At 39.2% G+C, this 24,125-nt stretch overlaps 1 protein-coding gene across 1 annotated transcript in view; it reads left to right on the top strand.

Moving 5' to 3' along the window:
- The window catches only part of st6gal2a (ST6 beta-galactosamide alpha-2,6-sialyltranferase 2a), a 43,215-nt gene that overhangs the window by 5,370 nt on the left and 13,720 nt on the right, over positions 1 to 24,125 (top strand). The window contains 5 exon segments of the mRNA XM_028590557.1: positions 8,263 to 8,319; positions 8,408 to 9,179; positions 9,182 to 9,511; positions 18,813 to 18,910; positions 20,133 to 20,234. Coding sequence (XP_028446358.1) covers positions 8,498 to 9,179; positions 9,182 to 9,511; positions 18,813 to 18,910; positions 20,133 to 20,234 — 1,212 coding nt within the window. The 5' untranslated portion in view covers positions 8,263 to 8,319; positions 8,408 to 8,497.

The following is a 24,125-nucleotide window of genomic DNA, read 5'->3' as shown; positions in this document are numbered from 1 at the left end:
GTGTGTGTGTGTGTGTGTGTGTGTGTGTGTGTGTGTGTGTGTGTGTGTGTGTGTGTGTGTGTGTGTGTGTGTGTGTGTGTGTGTGTGTGTGTGTGTGTGTGTGTGTGTGTGTGTGTGTGTGTGTGTGTGTGTGTGTGTGTGTGTGTGTGTGTGTGTGTGTGTGTGTGTGTGTGTGTGTGTGTGTGTGTGTGTGTGTGTGTGTGTGTGTGTGTGTGTGTGTGTGTGTGTGTGTGTGTGTGTGTGTGTGTGTGTGTGTGTGTGTGTGTGTGTGTGTGTGTGTGTGTGTGTGTGTGTGTGTGTGTGTGTGTGTGTGTGTGACTAAGATTAAGGAGTGTCTAAGCACACCTTTTCAAAAATAGACATTTTTGCTCTGCTGATATAATCTGTGCTGTGGTTGAAGGAGGATAGCAGGGGACAGGACAGAGCAAATCTGCCTCAGCGGGATCAGTCTTTAATAGAGTTAGTACTTTCTTCACTGACCTTGCTGGACCTGTTATTACAACAGCATGAAGCCAACCCTCATGATTCTGCTAGCACCAAGGGAGAACCAGGATGAAAGATGTTTTCTTTTGATCATTTCACAAAATCAAGACTGATTTGATGTGTTCCTGTTTTTGTGTTTATGTACCACATAGAGGGAAGCATATAAAACATATATTTTCTCCTTTACCGTGGAGACAGTGCAGCCAGTTTTATACTCTTGAAACTGCAACAAAAACTATCTAACATCAGATACACATAACCAAAGAAATACTTGCTTTAAGGAGCAAACTTTAAGCAGCATTAACGTTAAATGTTTTTAAGCCGTTCCTCATATCAACTCTTAACGAATCAGGTCCGGTCATTGTCCCTAGTTGTCCTTTCTGACATGTAGCACACAACAGCAGATTGTCCATGTCTATATGCGTTGTCACTTACTGGAAATACTCCTTTCTTTAAAAAAATACTCATGTAGGGGATTATACACAAACTGGTTTCTAGACTCCCAATACTGATGTAGGTATTAGCCTTGAAAAGTCAGTATTGGCTGCGGTTGACTTCAATCATTTTGTTTAGGGCTGCAACATTCTTATTTTCATGATCAGTTAATCTGATGATTCTTTTCTTGATAAATCAAGTAACTGTTTGGGCTATAAAATGTCAGAAAGTTCTTTAAGTGCAATTTTGCATATTCAAACAGCTTTGTCTAACCATGTCCAAACCCCACATGTATTTAGTTTAGTGTTATAGAAGACATTGAAAAACAGAAAATATGCACATTTTGAGAAGTTACAACCAATAAATATTTGCCATGTTTGCTTGAAAAAATTAAGTCTATGATCATTCAATTTATAATTTTTCATCACTTGTTTTAGCTCAAATTTTGTGGAAAGTTAGATCATACAGACAGATGTGTGCATCTGCGTGGCTTGTTAAAGCTCAGTTTGATAATTTAGTAATTAACTGACTATGTCATATTATTGCCTTCTTATAGTGAACAAGCAACAAGGAATGACTAATTGTTTTTTTCATTCATTCTTGAAAGCAGTGCTATCATACTGGTGGAGAGTAACACTCACGCTGGCCTCCTGCATTACATTCAAGTCCCTGCAAGTTGATTTGTGGTCAGGCAAAACTAGACATGCCTGGCTTTCTTTTTTTTAAGTGACCTGCTCTGTGCCACCTCTTAGCCTCCTTACTTATGAAGAGAAGGATCTGAAATGTAACCTTTTGCTTCAATGTATTGGTGGCTAAATTTAATTTGTGCTATACTTCAGGTTTCAAAGCTGCTCTGTACTAAGCTCTGCTTCTTTATGCGTGCGTGCAGCCATGCGATTGCATGCTCTAGTGTATGTGATTGTCAGGCAGTAGGATGGCTGGAATGAGCTGTATCGCCTGCAGTGTGTTCTCAGCTCCACATGCTAGGTGCCAGTGGTAAAGAGCTGGTTGATCTACTGCTGGCAGTCGCATTACCACGACGTTTCCAAGACTGGCAGGCAGAGCCACAGTACAGTAGCGACACACGTTTCCTCATTTGGACAGAGATGCAGCAGGGAATGCAATATTAATTTGGTTCTTTGCGCGTGTAAGGCAAAAAATGTCTGACATTAGAGCAAACACACATAGACCCAAACAAAGTCAGTGGAGTGGTGTCTGCACTTACATCTGCATGCACAGCACCATGGTTAAATGTAGGCCACAGAAAAAGGCAGATGTGGTGGAAGGAAAGAAGGTGAGCAGTGGAAGTAGCATTGAAGGAAGGAGGAAGCCTTTCATTATGTCATTATGTTGGAGCAGCAGCAGGATTAGGGTTTGGCAGGATATATAGGGAGAGTTTAACCCGTGAAATTTGAGCTTTTGTCTTGGAAGTAAAAAGTAGTAATTCTTCCATCCATCAGGGAAAACAAAGATATTGTATATCATCAGTCCTGTCTTGTTCTGTCTCTCGTCTCCTTTTGGCCTTGAAACTGTGATACAGGATTAACATCAATAGCAGATTTGAAACAAAATGTTTTACACAACAAGATGGCGCTTTAGCTTAGTCTTTGCTCATACATATATAATTAGGTAGCCCAGTCATTCGGTCTACAGGCTATTCTTAACCGCTGCACTTCAGGGTTTCAAGATGTGATGAAGTGCAGCGGACCCTTTGGAGAGCTCGGACACTGGCAGTTTAATTACACAGGGTAAAGTCTGATGTCCTACTTGGTAATAACCTCATTGCCTCCTGAGGCTAAAGTGGGGTGGGCCTGTAGCAGGGGGTTCATTAAATGAGGAGAGAGAGTGGCTCGGTTCATTTAGTCTGTGCATATGCCTATGCCTTCTTTGTAACTCAATTTTCTCACTTCAGTTCAAGACTTTAAGTGGCTTCTAATGTTACTGTTTCAGTCCACCTTTGCTGTGTTTGCAGTGTCTAATCTGCAACCACAAAAAATGTCATCTCTGCTTGACATGAGAAAGTACAGACGTGTGTGTGAGCGGTACAATGAAATATTATGCCTTGTATTGGCTGAGTTTGGACAGTTCGTATTACCGCAGTCCCTAAAAATGGCACAAGATCAATACCTTTTTAAGTGCCTCTCCGTTAATGACAGTTTTGTTACTGGAATTCCATTTGTGAAAAATTCTTTCTAGGATTAAATTGCAGATGTCATTTTCTTTTTTTTTTATCGGATGCAGCCCAAAAGTCTTGAGGCTGTAAATCAAAATTAAGCATGTAAGAAAGGTGTTGATCACATGGTTAATTTACATAAGTGTGATCTCAGTTGCATACATACATAGCAGTTGAAATTTTTTATTTGCTTCACAAGTTTACACCTTGACGTTTTTGACTTTGGATTAAATTCTGATTTCTTCTGTGCATACAACAGCTACACAGGCTCCCTGTTTGAATGATAATTTAAACTCTGTGCTCATTTAAAGTGGAATTTGTAAAATTTCAGGAGTGGAGCATGAACTCTGCAATGCAGATGACAGTTTGAGGACTGTGTGCAATTGGGTAGATAGTACTCTCCTCCATTTTAAACTGGGTTCTGTTAACAGCGTGATTCAGACAGAATGTCTTCATTGTATCTTCACAACTAGGTTTAGGCAACATGTTAAGACAGGTGGGGTTAAGAGTTCAGTGTGCTCATACAATGTGCTTATACCTGAAGGTGGGGTGAAAAGCCTGCCATTGTAGCTCCCTCCTGACTGTATCACACTGCCTCGTTGAAACAGAAGTATAGCTGTTAGCAGCTAAACTGTTAGCTCCAACTATGTAAAAGCAATGCTTGGAAACACAGTGTTTGGGAAATTAACTAATTTGTTATGTGCATATGTCACATGATTATAAAGTACACAGTAGAAATACGGCCTCAAGTATTTCACCAGGAATGTGTGCCTGTGCCTGCATTGATTTGATTGACCAACGCAGCGCATTGCTGCTCCACTCAAGCTCAAATTCATAAATAACTTGTGCCCCAGTTATAAAGGTTCATACACCCAGCCGGTTTCTAAATGTGTCTCCCTCATGTAATACATAATGGAAAATCTGTTTTTCTCACTTTTAATACATGTATTGTATTTTTTTAATGTTCTATTCACATAATCCTGAGAGATTTGGCATCGACAAGTTAGCAAATGAGTTCAGAAATCTGAAATATCTCTTGACCATACAGTCCATACTTCTCTCTGTCTGTCCACAAATGCTTAGCAGACCTTGTCCTGTTGCCTTTTTTTTAACCACACAATGTATTAGCTTGTACCTTATTGGACTGCTGTGAGGTAAATATTAAAGTAAATCAGCTTTATTTTTAGATCAAGAACAACTTCACTCTGTGGTTTCAATATTTCATGAGTAACAAGCCCTTTGGTTATTGTTTTATTTGAGAGAACGTGCACACTTGCATCTATTGCCGTGCAGTGTGCAAAATAGAGAAGGACAGCATGTTCTCTTGCAGAACTGAATACCTCAATCATCCACTACCTCCTTTTGTAAGACTCTTTTATTGTTGCATCTTTGTAATTTCATGTGTTAAACACCACAGATTATTTTTTATTTCACTAAACAGACTCTACCCACTCATTTTGAATTAACACAGTTCTGTGCTTAAATACAGGTATTGAGAACATGTTCCTGTGAGCCAACCTCACAGCATGGCCTTTGTATTTTCTGCAAAGTTTGTGTGGCCCTTATTTTCCTATGTCAAAGTCAGAACCTCTACTTCCTACAGAAACTGTTCATTTATTAGAGATTTTTTGATTAAAGCATTCATAACCCGACATCTTTTGTGTACTGAACAATTTTCAGAGTGGCTATATTCCCTCAAGGACTGTCAGTCACCCCTGGCGATGCCTGGACTGTAGACGATATTACAGCAGGCAGCACCAGGGCATGCTGGGACTCAAGGAATGTGGTTACATAATTATTTTTTTTTTTTATCTATATAGTCTCTATATTTTACTCTTCTGGTTTTATTGTGATTTTAGCAGCATTTGGCTGCCTTGAAGAGATGCAGTCATATTATTATCGACTATTTTTATTTCAAGCAGTGTTTTTGGCAGTCTGTTGACAAACAATAGTCCACAATGATGGATTTTTGTTAGTTTTTGTCAGTGAAATTTTAGTCTAATTTTGTATTCATGTATTTTAAATGTTTATGTCTCCTAAGCATTTTTAGACACAGTGTTCATATCACTCACAACAGACTGACTCTCAAATCTAGTCATCATTTCCAAACTCTTACAATTTGATCAGATCTGGTTTCTACGTCCTTCCTACTCTCCGAGCATTATTCCAGCTACTTGTTCTCTCCACAAATCCTTCAGAAGCTGGATTAACTCACTGGTTCACTAAAATAGCAGACTGATCTCATGAAGTTGCGCCAATTCGTATGCAATTTTGGCGTGTTATCAAGACGCATAATCGTTTTTTAGCGAGTGTATTGTCGCCATAGCGAGTAGTATAAAGGGACGTAGGTCCGCGTAAGGAGGTTGGTTGGGGTGGCAGATTTCAGCCGTTTTTTTATTTTATTTTATTTTATTTTTTTTAAAAGCCTTCCCCAATGTTTCTTTCCTAAACCCAACCGTTTATTGTTTTCCTGTTTTTGTCGTTATTTTCCGTGTTTTTTTTTTGTGTTACTAAAGCCTTTCCCTGTGTGTTTTTTTTTTTTTTTTTTTTTGACCTTCTCGCGATAACACGCAACGTGGCGACACCACGTGGTGGGTATGTTTACATCTGCTGTATACAGCGTAGACATACACGTGGATAGCTGAAAATGTGTACAGATAACACGCCATTTGGCTTTAGGAAAGTGGTGTGTATGTTTACACAAAGTCATGATGCCATGTTGAAAATTGGCAACAAAATATTTTTTGTATTTTTCGGTGACAAAATTAACACTGGTTTCAACCAATAGAGATTTTGAAAGAAATTTACATCGGCCCGCTGTGCTGACTGACCAGACAGACATGGAGGCTTGCTTGTACTCTATAGTTATGATCAAATGTGTTCAACATTAAACATTTGAATAAAGAATGCCTAAAATGGATAATAGAAAATGTTTTCACCTACAAGCAATCTAATAATAAAGGTCACTGGATGAAACGGTTATTTCAGTTAAATATGGTTAAAGTTGTCTACAAATCTACAAAGTACAATTAAATAAGACTAATACATTTCTAGCTTTGTGCTCTCAGCCTGAGTAAATGTAGCTCTGTAGAGTTTTTCCTCTTTTTTTTCTAATGGTTATAATGTTCAGTTCTTGTTGAAACTGTTTTAAATAAGTGTTCAACTTTGTCATTTTGGACGATGTAGTTTGTGGGGCTCTTGAATTGTATTGGATTATACCGATTTTTTTCTTTTTTTCTTTCATGCAGGTCATAAACCACATAATTATCCTCCTGAGGGCAAATGGCCTGCAAATACAGTGTTTAACCAATCTCCTTTTCCCTGATGACAAAAGCTTCTTCTCTCTTTCTCTATGACATATCTTCATCAGGCTCCTTTGTTCATCACCATCTCCTGCTAACTCCCACTAAGTCATTTAGTCGTCCTTTGCTGCCTGGCAGTGGCTCGTTTCCATGTTTCCCGTTTTGTACTGTGTCTTTGTGTATTCCTCACAAAACTAGCTCTGTCCTCCACCCCCGCCTCTCCATCTGTGCCACACATTTATGTTGTTTCACCGCAGTTACTGAAGCACACATCCTGATCGCTGCCAGGTGAGGCAAACTAGCTGCGCATCCACACACACACACACACACACACACACACACACACACACACACACACACACACACACGTTATGTTGAGCAGTGGTCCATGTAGATGCCATTTGTTAGTTGACAACATGTCATTGGGCAGCTGTGGGTTTTCCTGCTTGTTTTCTTTGTTTTGCTTTTGGCCTTCTGGCCTTCTGTTATTTCCAGATGTTAAATTTTTAACTGAGTAACATTTGGCCCCAGCCTAGTAGACTTGTTGAAACTGCTACACAGGGGATTGGGATGCATGACACCTACCCCACCTGTCAATGACTTGAAAGCCTTAGGCAGAACTGCAAGTTTTGAGAAAGTAGTCAGATTGTTGTGTTTGTGCAGATGTGCCTTTGTCTGAGTAATTGCATTAGATTCTTTGCCGTTATTTTCTTTCTCCCACACCGTCTCTTCTCCCTCTGGCCCAGTTGCTCCCCATTGTTTGACCAGGGTATGTGGATGAGCTTTGGCCTCCTGTGTGGCCGCGGGAGGCCTGAATGTCTGGGTATATGGGGGGGAGCTCCTGAGATCACTTCTGCTGCACTCTGCAGGACTCGGCAGCTATAGAGACAGGAAGCTGTAATTAGGACTAGAGGAGGCTTGACACTCAGGAGCTTTTATTCTCCTGCTTTACCCAGCCACTCTCTCTCTAGGGATAAAGAAATGCTCCCACATTAAGAGACCAAAACTCATAATTACATGTGGTTGAGAGGATTGTAGTTCCTCTGATGTGAGGCAATTTAATGCTTCATTTATTCACTTTCATTGCTGTGTATTTCAGTCTGTAAGCCATCATTGAACCTAATGTGTTGTACACCAGAGTATTAGAGTAAGGCATGCTGATAATGGTAGTGTTATTTTTAATGATTGTGTTTTTTTTTTTTTTTTGTACAGCATGTTGATGCAAATGTGAAATGTTGATGAGTCTGGGTTTTTGAAGTAGTGTCATAATTGTAGTGCATTTCATTAGAGCACTGGAACAGTGGTTGATACAATGGGGACAGCTAATGGAATGCCAAACAAAATAAAATAAAAAAACAGGCAATAGAGCAGATGTTTATCTTTTAGTTCATTTAATTCACATCTATTCAAAAATGGTGAGCTTTACTTGACCAATTTTTGGTTTGAAAATTTCTGGTTTCAAAATGTCAAAGCATTTGCTGCTTTTGCTGCTGCCAGGGGGCGATCAAGATGTTTTGGTTTCACTTTTGGGGAGCTGTCATCCATCCATCTTTATATACAGTCTATGGATGTGATTGATAATCACCATTTTACCGAACAGAGTCGGTCTTGATTAATATTTTGTGGGATCTTTGTTTTCTGAGTGTTAAGTTCTTGTTGTGCTAAGGATTTAATGAAAGAAGTTGTAAATTGTATTCTAGTGGTCAGAAATGAAATATCTCCTTTTTTGTTAAGAGTGGAAAGCAGCCAACTTCTGCCCTGCAGGAGGTGTTTTCCTGTGGCGTGACTGTGTTTTTCTTCATGCACACACAGCCTCATGTATGCATGTGCGCTCTTGACTTCACTAATTTGTACCACTCCTCTTCTCAGGGTCCTGTTATATCCTGGAGGACACATGGTCATGAAGAAATAGAAGTATCAGTTGAGGTGAGTGTCTCAAACTTTTGCTTCACCAGTCCCCATTTTTTTCTTTTCTCCCCTGAGCAGTTTCATTTTGAGCTTTTGTCTTTTACAGGCCCTCCAGCTGACCTCTGGGCTAAGTCCTGGCCGTGGGGCTTTGTTGTTGGTGGGCCAGCTGAACAGGCGTGTATGTGAGTGAGAGGTAATGAAGTCCAGGATGAGGCAGTGGCGTAGGCTAGTGCTGGTGGGAATGCTGGCCTGGGTTCTCCTCTTCCTAGCCCTCCTCTCTTACTTTCTGGATGCTCGTGTGAATGAACCCCTGACCTCTGTTGGCTCTTTACTCTCCCAGCACCCTGACACCCGTCGCCTAGCTTCTATACAGGCCTCCCATCAACAACATGCCAACCTGGGCTCCCGACCTGAGCTGGTTTCCACCTTAACGACAGCCTACCCTGGAGATAAGCCAGAGCCAGAGCCAGAGCCTTCTGCCCGCTCCACGACCCCAGAGTTCAGCCTGGAGGTGAGCCACAGCCCCAACACTGCTCCCTATGCCATTTATGGTAGCCAGGAGACCAGCCACCAGGACTACCTGGACCCACAGAGCCTGGCTGCCTGGTCCTCCTTTGGTACAGAAAATGTGGGTTCTCACTCGGACCCTTCAGTCCAGAGTCGTGAGAGAACTTCCCAGACAGAGTACCAGAACCACGTCAGCACCACACACTATCACGGTGGGGGGGAAGAAGAAGAAGAAGATGAGAGGGACAACGAAGAAGAAGAACAACTAGAAAACCGAATAAGGGTTACAGGAGGCAGGAGGCTCGGTGGCGACTCCTCTGATCTGGATGAATATTACTTCTCCAAGTCTGCCTCTGTGGTGCAGAGGTTGTGGCGGGTCGTGTGTCCGCCGGCATGCTGAGTCCTCGGCTGCAGCGCGCCATGAAGGACTACGTTAGTGCCAACAAACACCATGTTTCCTACGAGGGGCATCGCAGTGCCGCCCAGAGTGCTAAGGAGCTACTGTGTCAAATGAAAGCCCAGGCCCAGCTCAGGACAGTGGACGGGTCGGAGCAGCCCTTCTCTTCACTTGGTTGGGCTAGTCTTGTGCCATCTCTTCCCCTAAAGCGACTGCACAGGCGGGAGGACCAGAGTAGCTTCAAGACCTGTGCAGTGGTCACCTCGGCGGGTGCCATCCTGCGCTCAGGACTGGGCAAAGAGATCGGTGAGTAGAGAGAAAAGATTCTGAGTAAGAGCCACAGGGCTTCTTTTGTTCTTTTGTTAAATGAAATAAGGGTTTGTAGAAAAGACAGTTTGTATTCTTAAAAGCGAGGTATGTATCGGTACCAAAACTTAATAATGATAAAGCAAAGGTAATCATACCCAGCCTGACAATTGACAAAAGAAAATATAAAGTATGACAAACTTTAACCGGAGATATAAGCTGAAAGACCAGGATTTTTAGTTAATACTCTTTGTGATCAGACTGCTGGCACTTTTTTATAAATATAAATAATTAGCATTGTTGGAGGGCGATCCTGAGCTTTTCTTTACTGCAGTAAATAATACTATTGCCAACAGAGAAATAGTTGTATCATAAATTCTCAAATAATAATTTTTATTTGTGACAGAATTTTATTAGAGACCAAAGCCTTAATGTTATTAAGTGTGGGTGTCAGTTTACACTAACAGCAAACATGGCAAATTAACTTGAGATTTTTAATCCGTTTCAAATACAAACACTCCTATCAGGGGGTGTAATTTTTCACTTTAAAATATTGTTTTTTTTAAAACTTCTGCAAAAAGTGTAGACTTTAATTAGGAGCAGCTTTACATCCTAAAACGATACAAAGCATAGCTACAGTAGCTCTACCGGAATAGTACTGGTGTAGTCTAGATCCACGATGTTCCACGGGATTGCTCCGTTGCCGTAGAAAATTCCGCCGGATTTCAGCCAGAGGTTACCTTCCATTTTGTTTGTGTTGGAATTTTAAACTCCGGTGGATTTATGAGGACTATGGTTAACTTTTCTGTAGCACGACTAAAACAACTTTTGAACCTACACATGTTCCACCAAAACAAGTTCCTTCCCGAGGCTATTTTGCTGCGGCACCGCAGCTTTCCCCAGTGCTCAGCAACGGCCATGACGATTGTGATGGGTTTAAAAAAAAAAAGTCAATAAACCAGAGTAAGTTTTTCTCCCATCCCGGAATGCTGTGTGGACTAGCCAGACCCTCCTCCGCAGCGCTGTGGAGGAAGGTCTGGCAATGCGAGACTAGTACAGATGTAACAAGATTACTAAGATCCGTGTTAAGATGTTTACTGCGGCTTGTCAACAACTACAGCACAAGTCCAACATAATGAATCAGGTAGTGGTTTATCATACTAGCGAGTAAACTAACTAATTTAGCTTGATCTGTAATGCTTTACGCACAGAGGCCCGCTAATGCTGCATTATAAAGGTCAACAAATATCCACTTGTATAATATCCACATGTACGGCATTTGCTGATTAACTTGTCAAGCTGATCGTGAGCAGGCTTGAGTGTGTGCCTAGTAGGGTGTATGTTGTTGTGTTTGAATGCGTTTGCTCTTGGTTTACAGACTTTGGCAGCTATTTGGTAAGTGGGGAGAGTGTGAACTCAATGACAGATGGCTCACTAGAAAAAGCTGAACCCCCTCTGCTAACCGATCAGGCTCCTTCACATCACATATAGCTTCCTTGCATTTCCTTCTGAATCAGTGTCTCAAAGCAAGCAAAATCTTTAATACTAAGAGCTTTGGCTTGATGAATTATGTTTCTATATTTACATAATATGTCGATATTCTAACAGCGTTATAGGATAGACACTAGCCCCAGTTAACACTGTCCCAGAAAGAGAAACCGAGTAAACAACTATCACTGAAAAGCCAATGCAGACAAGTGTTGCAAACCTACAACTCCACTTGACCCTGTGGTAACCGTAGAATTAACTTGTGATGCCGTGTCAGTGAATACATCAGCGCTGCAGCCTTTCAACACTGATGCCTCCACTCGCTGCAGGAAAAGTTCTTTTGTTGCAAAAGAAATCCGAGCATTATAAGGTCAGATTTATTTATAAAGCTGTAGGTGAATCACAGACTAAAGTTGCCTTCAGTAAACCTCCAAGTGAGGTTTGGATTATTGAATATTAAGGTGTTTTTGGTGTATCTGCTTACTGTTTTAGTGCTGGAGGATGAAGAATATTTGACTGCGTGGTATTTCTTATTTTTAGAAGCAAAGAAAAGCGAGGCAGTTTTCAGCACCAGGCCTTGGACTTAAACTCGGCAGGTGCTTCTAAATCTCCCCCATGTTTTGTTTTTGGTTTCTGTCCAGTAATGTGAACCAAATGCACATGCTCATAACCAAAGGACATGAATGTGTCTTTTCAGAACCACACATCATTGTTTTCTTTTGTTTTGAGCATGCATACCATGTATTAAGAAAAAGCCATTATAAGCCTAACATACACCATCAGAGAGTGATTAGGAGAATATAGAAAAGTCGTCAAATAAAAAATTGTAATTCGTTTATTCTCTGAGGGCAAACGCATACATCTTAATGTCAGGGTATTGGTTCAGTGTGTCATCATCATGGTGTTCAGTTCTTAAGAAAAGAGATTTTGCGTTGACAGGGGGACTTAATGACTTGACAAATTAGACAAATGTTATTGAGCTGATTAATTATTAAACAGTGTTGGAAAAGCTCGACTTTGTTACATTAATTCTCAGGCTCAGCCTCAACAGGAAATCAAACTGCATCGATCCCACTCTGTCTTCTCACCCTGCTGTCCTTTTCAAAAGGCTGCACTGCATCAAACCCTACATTAACCCTTCATTATGCAACTGTGAATTGTGACAAATAGCCAAAAGATGAATGTGACCATCGTACTCTTTTTCTGTGCCACTTGCAGGTTGGCTGACATTTAGATTATTGGGTTTCTCTCATTGGCTGCAGCACAGAGTTCATCCTGTGAGAGCTTTGTAACTGAGGTTTTTGGTTCAGTGTCATGCGTGTGTGATGTGTGGCTGCCATCATTTGGTGAACAGGAAAAACTGCATCCCCAGTGCAACGTAGGATGGAGAAAATAACAGGAACATGTTACATGAATCAGTGAAATGTCGTGCAACAAATTTCCTCCTTGTGAAGTTTACAGCGTTTTTTGCTTTTGACACTTTTGACTCAATTTACATTTTTTAGATCATAGTTTGTGGTAAATATACTGTTCGGTCTTCAGTCTGTACTGGTGATGCATCAGCCTACCCATCTTTGTTAATGTTAGGGTTTTTGTGCAAAATTGGCTCATGATTTTAGATTATTTATTTTTTTTTTTTTTTTTTATGAAGTAAATATGACTAATTTGTGTTGTCTTTGTAACTATGATTTACCAAATTTCTGATTGGGTGCCCCCCAGTGGTAGAATTAAACAAAGACACTTGGGTAGAAGTCCTAGCAGATCTGACCTGTTTGGTTGGAACATCAACAGTATAGCAGAACAATATGGAATTAAATAACTGAAATTTAGTCCTTCAATGGTTCTAAGTGTTATTCCCCCATGGATTCTTCCATCACCAGAGGTTAACCGTGAACTTTTGGAAGGAAAGAGAGAGTATCCAAATGAACTAAGTTTTGCAGCATATTGCCAGGGATATATAACATCATCATTCTCACAAAATATAATGTATGTATTCCGGAATTTAATAAAAGAGATTGCTATAGGTTAAGTAATTTTCTATCCATCCATCCATCTTTGTCCGCTTATCCGGTATCGGGTCGCGGGGGGAGCAGCTCCAGCAGGGGACCCCAAACTTCCTTTTCCTGAGCAACATTAACCAGCTCCGACTGGGGGATCCCGAGGCGTTCCCAGGCCAGGTTGGAGATATAATCCCTCCACCTAGTCCTGGGTCTTCCCCGAGGCCTCCTCCCAGGTGGACGTGCCTGGAACACCTCCCTAGGGAGGCGCCCAGGGGGCATCCTTACCAGATACCCGAACCACCTCAACTGGCTCCTTTCGACGCAAAGGAGCAGCGGCTCTACTCCGAGCTCCTCACGGATGACTGAGCTTCTCACCCTATCTCTAAGGGAGACGCCAGCCACCCTCCTGAGGAAACCCATTTCGGCCGCTTGTACCCTGGTAATTTTCTATCTGTATACTCTATTGAGATGACTGGGATAATAACAGCTCTTAGGTGGATTGAAGAGGTTAAACCAGTGAGAGCTGTAATCTGTACAGATTCCATGGCAGCTATTCATAGCCTAGATACAGGTCACTCATCAAGGGAAGATTTGATTATTGAAATTAAACATTTACTATTGCATCTCAGGAAACATGGAATCACTATTCAGTTTTGTTGGGTTCCAGCTCATATAGGTCTTACAGGAAACAAAGAGGCTGATAAAATTGCGAAAAAAGATGCTGAAAAACAAATTTATAGGAATTAATGTTCGACTGGAGAAGGGTGAAGCCAAATCCATAATTAAGTCTGAAAGTATGCAAAGATGGCAAACTGAATGGGAGGCAGAGTTTAATGCTAGACACTACCATAAATACAGAAGACTGTGACCGGGAAAAAGGTTTACACTGAAGGGAAGAAGTGGTCAATACCAGACTTAGATTAGGTCACACAGGATTGAATGCTACATTACAAATAGTAGGTACTGGTACTGGCTTATGCATAGAATTCCAAGACAAAGAAGATGTAGAACATGTACTTTTTGTATGTGAGAAATATAATGATAGTAGAATAAACTGGCAGGAAAGCGAACGGCAAGAACTCCATACATGATATACTTGAAGAACAGGGTATGACAAGGGAGAGACTTGAAGCTTTATTTATTTTTCTTCATAATACTGGTATAATGAAAAGAGTATACGTTTATTCATATATATATATATATATATATATATATATATATATATATATATATATATATATATATATATATATATATATATATATATATATATATATATATATATATATATATATATATATATATATATATATATATATATATATATATATATTCAAGCCTAGGCTCTATGAAGTTCATGGTATTACACACTCCTGTACAGTTGGTGGCGGTATAATACAAAAGTAGTAATCTGCCAAAAAGAAGAAGAAAAAGATCATAGATTTAACTGACTTTCACTGGGATTGTGTTCTTTTTTTCTACAAACAAAGCCATCAGATTAATTTTATTTATAAATGCACACATCTTCAAGTGGCATTCAACTTTGACCAAATGTATTCTCTTATGTTGCTTTTCTGTTATTTTGTACTCCCACTGTCCATCCGTACCATAGAGTCTCTACCCACCTTTTAAAACGTCCCTCAAAACCCACCTATTCCGAAAGGCCTACCCCACATGACTCCACCCTCCATCAAAATCATTGATAGATTGCTTTCTTTTAATTTTCTATCTCAATCTTTTAAATGTTTGTTTTAATTTACTTATATTTGCCTTTTTAACTGTATTTTTGCTTGTTTTAACTGTAAGGTGTCCTTGAGTGCTATGAAAGGTGCTCATAAATAAAAATTTTTTTATTATTATTATTATTATTATTATTATTATTATTATTATTACCTCCTGTATGTGACAATACAGTATTGTGGCGCTGCTCTGCTTTTAGTCTTTATATTCTGATTGAATGAAGACAGAAAATGTAATACTCTTGACGCCAGGCTCTTACAGAAACTATTTTTAGCTACTACACTCCAAGACTGTACAAGAACACCCTGCCCAGCTACATATGCACACTCTGTTAACATTTTAATAAATCAACTGAATACATACTTTTTTAGGCAGTCATTTAGTTAATGTTTGTTTTAATCTTTTGCTGCTACCACTTTTACAACTTTTATTTTACATCTTCAGAACAGCAAGCATATGCCTCAGGCACACAATGGCTGAACAGGTTAGTAATGTAATTGAAACAAAGCCATTTAATTAAGTAAAGTCATCTCAGAAAATATCCTAACACAAAGATAATTCAAGGTGTCCAGCACAGAGGAAACATGGTAAAGTAATAACTGGAGCCATTATTGATACCAGAATAGTGCATTATAATTGTTTGGCTAAAAAAACATTTAATTTACTGCCACACATCCAGCAGCCTGCTTATGGCATTGTTTGCCTCATTTGTCAGGCGTGGATGTTGGCATTCACACTTTTAGACATAAAAAGACACCTTACCTGAAGTAAATAAATCATAACTGTAGAATCAGCTACACAGGGTCAGTTATATTAAGTTGTGTCAGCTGTACAAGAGATCTAAAAATCAACATATCTATATTTGAGTTTACAAAGCAACATGATGTATTAACAGGTCCCAAAGAGCCAGAATAGACTCAGTCACAGTCGATCTCAAACTGTAAAATTCCTTGATCTGATAAGAGTAATGTAACATGTCAGACATGAACCAACTGCATCAACAGAGGAGCATTGGGCTCAAGTTTAATCTTAGACACTGACAAATGCACTCTTAAGCTTAAATTAATCTTACTCTTGATGACAGAGTATGAATAATAGTGTTGTGATACTTTAGTTTAATCACTGTATATGTCACAAGCTTCACATGCTTTATGGTAGATCTGTTTACAGTAACAAAAATAAAATAAAAAAAGCCAAGGTTTACTTTTAACTAATAATTTATTAAAAGCTCTCAGCTTTTAAACATGTTGATCTGTTAGTAATGCAGTAAACACGATGTCACCAGAAATTCATAAAGTCCTGGTCCTTGTCTAGAAATATAGGAGTGACTTGATTTCATGTATGGGATTGTTCCATAGACTGTTAATATTAATGGACAACGCATCCGGTTTGGCAAAGTGCTGCAAATGCGGAAGTGCCTTAAACCTGCATTCTATCTGAATTCCAGCAGAGGGCGAAACGTCCGGTGGGGAGGTCGGTTTCTGTAGAAGTCTATGAGAAAGTAACCCACTTATCACTTGATTTATTACTTCAGTAAACATTTTCATAATGAGTTTATGGTCTCAATTGCTAGATTTAAGTCTTCTGCAACACAGTTACTTACATGGCGAAAGAGACGTTTGTAAATCTGTAGGTCTGTAAAAAGACGGGCACTATAACAGAGTGTTTCAGACCGGGTGAATACAGGTATATTCAGAGAGACATTATGAGTATTGTTTGTACATTAAAGCATGTAAACATGTAGTAGAAACCCAAAATGCAAGTATTAACCTGAAAATGAGCATGTGTTCTTCAATAAACTTTTACTTCAGTATATTTTTAAGATGATATTGCCACTTAATGCTGCTAAACAAATTCTATATTATATCTAACTTCTTCTCACATCTACCTTTTGTGTAAAAAAACTATTTAAATTCATCCTGAACTTAAGGCATTTCTGATGCCAACTATACTGCTTATACTATTGTACTCATTGGCTTTTTACTAAGTTGTAATGCTTTTTTCTAAAAAATAAATAAATAAAAGAAATCCGAAGTGGGTGACTCATGAGAAATTGTAGACAGACATAGGACAATAATTGCGAAAACAAGGTGAGGGTTGAATATCGATCCTGGTCAGGTTGATGTTAATCTAGACCAGTTTTATACCTGGGGGTTATAGAATTATTAGAGATATTGTTTTATTTTACTATTGATATTTTGGTATATTTTTTGAATTGGGTATGTTTTTGAATTTCTCTGGAAGTACTTGATAGTTTTAAACCTCTAGGGCTTCTCGGAGAAGGAATCAAATGATCTTTTGATGAAACTGCTCACCACTCTACTGCCTGTAGTGGGGGTCATGAGAAAGGCATCAATTTATTTTAAGGGAGTCACAGTTGGACAAGATGGAGAATCACTGGCTACGAGAAAAAAATATCCATAGAAATGATTTGTCATGAACTCCATTCAGGGGAAGGGTACCCTGTGGCATGTTACATGATTGATGTCAATCAGGCAGTCTTAGTGAGTTTCCTAACACAAAGATACTTATAGTATATAGGCCTTATTATTAGCATTTATGAGTAGGCTTACAGTAATTGTGCCCCATTTTTTGCTTATTCTGTAAAAGTAGTAGCAGCACTATAACAAACTATTCTTGAATAAGAACCACAAGTATATGTAGTTAGTCAGCTGATAAAAATACTATAGGCAAAGGCACGTATATTTATATAGTACAATTCAATTTCAAAGTTCTTTACAAAAAAATAACACTGATAAAAGCAACCCTAGTGATGAAAACATCACCATCAAAAAAATAAACGACTGAAACACTGTTTCAGTCGTTTATATATATATATATATATATAGTTTATATATATATATATATATATATATATATATATATATATATATATATATATATATATATATAAATTGTTTTAACTGCAAGTTAAAAAAAATCATGTAAAAATGGATAATTAATAAAATAAAAATAGAGATAAGAACATAACCTTAATAAATGGAAATAATGATAAAATATGCATATAATAAATACATATTTATTATCTATCTATCTATCTATCTATCTCACAAAATATTCTGAATAGTCTGAAGATTGTATGAAACAGTACTAATGTGAGTTTCAGTAAAACTAACCTCAGATGAGTGGACAAAGAATGATCCCTGCTTTGAGAAAACCTTCTTGAAAAGCCATTAGTCTGGTGCGGCCCCGTAGGAAACAGACGTGTTTACAGTATTCTATTGGAGCAGGAGGGTAGACTCGATGTCTAACTAGCCAGCAGGTTTTGAGTGTTTGCAGTAGGTCGTTTGTTGTGAATGCCAATCGGTGTTGTAATAGTCGACTGGCAGGAGTGATAAAGGAGTATTAGATCTTACATTCTGGTGTCAGATCAAAGCACGTGGAGGAACCGTGGGACTGACAGATCGATCAATAAACAAGTTTCTAATTATTACTATAACCATCCATCAGGCTGAGGATTTCCTGTTGGTGTGTGAACTGTGAAGGATGAACAAAACAAAAATTTGGATATAGTATTAAAAATGAAACCTTAATGTTTTTTTTATAAGTGGTGGCTCATCAGTTACAGGAGCTAACCACTAGAGAGCACTTTGGTTATGTCTGTGAGCCTGACAGACATCGTTGTTAACGGTCAATGTGATTATAATTTACATCACTGCAGTCAGCAACGTGTTGTCTCTATAATTACTTCTACCACCAAGACTTTGATAATCTGTCTGACTACAAAAAGCATTGATCAAACTACAGTTGGAAGTCATTCAAATGCAAACACCTGTTGCCATTTAATGTAGTTTTTCTTTTTGAAGTATCCCTTCAAAATAAAAGACTAAGCAGCAATTCTAAACACCTTGATGTTCTGCCCCGCTGATATCAAACCAGATTTAAAATTGCTGTATTTTTTTCTCGGTTTATCTTAGTTTGCATTCATCTGAACAACTCCAGGTGCATCATGGAAAATCTTTTGGCTCTTTGTATGGCACACAATAACATGTATACCTCAAGGTCAGTTAATTACCTGCTTCAAGTGATGTGGTCTGTGGTTTTTCTTTTAGATACTCATGATGCAGTTTTACGATTCAACGCTGCACCTACAGAGGGATATGAGAGAGACGTGGGCCACAAAACCACCATCCGCATCATCAACTCACAGGTGAGCGAGAGTCTGGCATGCATAAATAAATTATTGATAGATGTATACCTCAGAGCTGTGTTGCTGAAACACATGTACAATGTGGAGTGGCAAAAGTTAGAAGTATAAATGATTCGTGACTTCAATCCACTTATTTCTCTAGTTACAAACATAATTGTGTCGGTGGCACTGGAAGACTATCCTCTCCAAAGTAAATGTTCTCCTGTTTTAACAATGCATTAAACTACAGAAAAGTCTCATCTGTCAGCCCGAACCTGAACGTTCCATGTGTTGTTCAATTAATTCTGTTAAAGCCGCTCTAATCAATATTTTTATATTTACAATGGGTTAAATGACTGTGTCGTGTCATGTGAAAGGTGTCGCTTGCAGTGGCTCAGTGGTTAGCACTGTCGCCTCACAGCAAATAGGCACTGCTGAGTGCTGAGTTTGCATGTTCTTCCCCTGGGTGCTCCGGTTTCTCCCACCACCAAAAATATGAATGTTAGCGAAGTACTCCCGTCAGTGCCCCCCTGGCAAAAGAACTGGACCCTGGGCGCTGTGGATGTCATACTCTTTACAAAATAAGATGGGTTTAATGCAGCAGACGTATTTTGTGTCTATGTATGTAAGTGCTTAGAAATGAAAATATAGGCACCTTTAACCTTCGACAAACCTGGGAATATTTATCACCCGACTCTACAGTTCTCCTCAGACCTGGAATAAGGGGGATACCGCTAGCCTGGCTCTGTACAAAGGTAACAAAGTATGTGTACCAGCAGCTCTGAAGCTTGATATTTAAAATGTTAGTATCTTAGTCACCGCTGGTTGCCTGGCAACCTTGCGATGATGACGAGACTGTAGAAGTTATTGTGCCGGCCGGCCCAAGAAAGAATATATAACTGCACATAAAATGACATGTTTTTTATTTTTATTTATGGGCACCTTTTGATAGCAAAGTTAGAGCAGACTTCCTGTTTTTACACTTAAATTTTGTACAGATTGATCAAACTAAATTTAATGTGTTTGTCGATGACAGCTTTTGTTACATCTGGATAGAGCCAGGCTAGCTGTTTCCTGTTTCCAGTCTTGATGCGAAGCTAACTGTTGAATAAGCATATATTTTCCAAAATGTTGAACTATTATTTTAGGAGATTTGGGCTTTGATGTTGATTTAGTTTGGTTAAAATAATTGTTAATACACTGTTTGGCTTAATTTGACAACAATGCATATTTCCCTCTACAGATTTTGGCCAATCCTAAACATCGATTCAACACAAGTTCAATCTACAAGAATGTGACTCTGGTGGCCTGGGATCCTGCACCTTACACTGTCAACTTACACAAGGTATGTTTTCTTTGTATCAAATGAGCCTGTTGCTCACACAAAACATACCCAGTTCATTATGTTTCCAGTTCATTCAGTAAAGTAGGACAATGCAATTTGTCACTCCACCCTAGTCGCGCTGCGGAGGAGGGTCTGGCTAGTCCACAAGTCTTTTTTTTTTTTTTTTTTTTTTTTAAAGGTTCAAAAATATTCATGTAAGACAGTGGTTCATGTTTATGTTGTGTTTAAACCCCATACTGCTAGATGGCTATGCTGAGACACACCACTAGTGTCCTTGCTAACTGCTAGTGCCTAGCAGTGCCTTGACTTTTTGCTAGAAGCTAACAAGGTAGCTATGGCTGAACTTTGGCCTACTTTAGCATATCAAAATTAGCTAACTAAGAACCTGTGACCCACAATCCCAAACTGGCAGTTTGATTTTCTGTGTACTGAATTGTTTACCTAAAGTAAACTTCTTTGACTTTTATGAACATCATGATGTCTTTTTTTTAAATATTAGTTTTTCTAAAATTATACTTTTAAAAAAAAATCCCAATATATCGCCTTATGCACAGTATAGAAATATATTGTATTATGACCCATGTATCGTATCGCCACATTCTTGCCAATACACAGCCCTAATCACAATCGCCTTGGGCGGCGCTAAGTGCAACAGAAAACTCTGATTCAACAGATTGTTTAGTTAGCTGTCTGGATTTAACCTGCACAGATCTGAGGAGCAGTTAACCATAGTCCTCATAAATCCACCACAGTTTAAAATTCCAACACAAAGAAAGCGGAAGGTGATGGACATCCGGCCGAAGGAGGGACATCCAGTGGAATTTCCGGCTGCACCTGAACAATCCCGGAAATGAAACCTCGTCGATATAGACAAGGAATAAAAGAGATATTATTGTTTTCCCCAGAGGACAATATTTTATTAAGGAAATAGATTAATAATAATTCTAAACAAACACATAGTTTAAAAGAATAAATTGACAAGATCCATATTGAGCCTCTTATTGGGCGAAAGCAGCAGCAGAGCGTGAAGAAAATTAATTTCCCCTTGAGGGACTAATAAAGGTTTTCTTTCTTTCATGCACCCAACATTAGCCCTCTTGCCTTATAGAACGTTATAGGCTACTGAAATAGAAATGTATACAAAAAATGGGTGGTATCTGTAAAGCACACAGCCTTGTTCCTGCCTACATATAAATAGAAACCTTTTTCCCACAATACTGCTTGTTCTGTGGTGTTGGAGTTTCATATAACATTACTCAAATAGAAATGTTTAAAAATGAAAGGGGCTACCTGTAATGTGATTTTTATTTAGTTTTTGCCTAAAGGGCAACCTTTTCCCAAAATACTCCCAGTCCTGTGGTGTTGGCATTTCAAATCTAAGGCCTGCAGTTTGCCATAGGAGCATCGATTGACACGGGTCAAATGAGGCACGTCCATTATTACTTTCAGTGCGTTTGAGCCTTTGGTCGTTTTTCTTTGGCCATTTAAATTGTTTTACAAGCTAATAATAGAAAGACTTGCCCTTCTAAATCAGGCTTTAACCATTAGTTCTATCTGCAGGAACAGGGGTCATTATGTGCAGCATTGTCATCTCATTTATAAGGAGGGGGCGCTCTTGTTTTGAAGCCCAATACTGAAACCGCTAGTTTAAGAATTAACACAAAAAAGGTTGATCAGTTAGTGTGTTACTGCTCTTGTAAAATGAGCTAGAGTACAAACATGTTGAGCACATTACATAGATGCAGCATGCTTCACTTTACCCAACAACAAACAAGGGAAAGCTGAACAAAGCCAACAGAGACAGGTAAAGGAAAGGTACTGGAAGGGGGTTTGAAGGACACAATGCATGTCACTGACTCCTGACCTTGTTCTATACAGCCCCATTGGGGCTAGAAAGGTGGAGGCTGGGGTGGTGGAGGCCAACAGCTGACTTCTTGCAGCAATAATAACCAATCCTTCTGTTTACACATGGCCACGAGGTATCGGTCTCGTTACGTTGCGGTGCCGTGGTTCGAGTGACGAACGGAAGGTTTATATCTCGCTTGTACAGTAACTAACTTCTCCGTGGTGGGAGATGGCAGTGTAGCATTATAGTTTCAATAAGCTACAGTATCAAACACAACATATATCAACAAGTGCTGTGATCCAGTACTTTCACAGCAATAAATTGGACTTGGTGGTCACAATCATTAATCGTAAGACATTTGCAACACTAGCACTTACTAATTAATCCCATTCAATGTCGTAACAAGTTGCAGCAATTACGGTTACTGACATTAATAACCCACACCTTTATTTCTCTGCCCAGAAACTTCAGCCTTCTTACTGTGTGTATTCCCGTTTGTTTGGTCCCATAGATACTCCATGGTGAACAAAACGGATCCGTCTCACTCGTCAGCTTTTCACGGGGAAAAAAGTGTTTTTTCTCCAAAGGCAGCGAAGAACCAGTTCAGTTGACTCAATAAGAAAAGCGGTGTCCCTGATTTCTTAACGCTTTTTCTTCTGCAGAGATGAAACACTGATGCGTGTTTCCAACGGATCCAGGGTGTTCCCAGAACACCAAAAATAGTCCACTCGTCCACCAGAAAATGAAACCATTTAATTAGATACAAACGTTTGGCTGCATGCCTTCATTCAGCAACGGGTTTGCAATCGAAAAGCACAGAGGAGAGCACCCTTAAGCAGCTTTTGCGTGCAGTGGGTGACTAGAGTATTTATATCCCCAGTCACCTGGGCACGGACCCCTGCTGCGGTCAATAGGAAGTCAGAGTTCTTGAAAGTGACATGTAGGTATGAACTACACTTTTGTAGTTCTTAGTCCTCCGGCCGTCTTTTCTCATGGAGGTGTGACTTTTAGGCTACAGTTGCATGGAGGCTGCATTCTCTTTGTTTGAAAAGGGCGCTCAGGCTGCATGGTTTCCTTTGTTTCAGAGGTCACATGCTCTGAGATCTTTCTTTAAAAGATAGTGTTTAACCACACTGCTCAGTTCCCAAAACAAAGTAATTCATAACTATGGATATATGGAAAAGCCCAGTATTTCAGGAGGCTATCTTTGCTTTTTGAAAAAAACAAATGGTAGACAATGATCTAATGTTCATTTTGTCTCTAATGGGAAATTAGAGGTAGTACAATTTATTAAAGAAATAGTATGAAAAGGATAAATTATATGATGATGGTTTCTGCCTTGAATGGTTGTAGTAGTACAAGTAGTGTATTACAACAGAGACATACATACAGCCGGTATGCATGCAGTGTACGTCTGTTCTCTTGTAGTTGCCTCTGTACACTTATCTTTCCATTTCCTTGCCTTGCCTCCTTAGAGGAGATATACATACAGACATACACACGCACGCTAAGACATGATGACATTTTTATCTTCAGTATGCACAGTGACATTATCAGCATGCAGTGTGGCTATGCAATGCACTCCAAAGCAGCCCAACTGTGCAGAGGCTGGTGGAAATGTAAACGCTGTAAGCTCATCTTAGAAACTCCAGCATGTCAATATCCACATGATGTCTATTTTGACTATAATTTTATAATGCTTTCTCCCTCACATAGCTTTATAACATAAAAACATCCAATTATACCAGGAGTATTTGTTTACCCCAAAAGCAACAGACCATTCTTATTCTCATTTTTTCTCGTTGCCTTGGAAAAACAACAAATGGTAGACAATAATCGAAGGTCCTTCATAAATCTGAGGTGGTACAATGTACTGACAATAACGGTTTCATCTATAGTATGAAAATGATCAATTATGTGATGGGTTTCTTCCTTGAACCCATTATAAATGCTATTTATTTCCATGACTAAGTGACACACTGATTGCTTATAGTTTGAACAATTGTACTGTACTGAATACGTACATTTGAATAGAATAAAATCAA

Source organism: Perca flavescens, chromosome 11 (assembly GCF_004354835.1).
Source record: "Perca flavescens isolate YP-PL-M2 chromosome 11, PFLA_1.0, whole genome shotgun sequence".
Lineage (NCBI taxonomy): Eukaryota > Metazoa > Chordata > Actinopteri > Perciformes > Percidae > Perca > Perca flavescens.
This window is presented reverse-complemented; position numbering and strand designations above follow the sequence as displayed.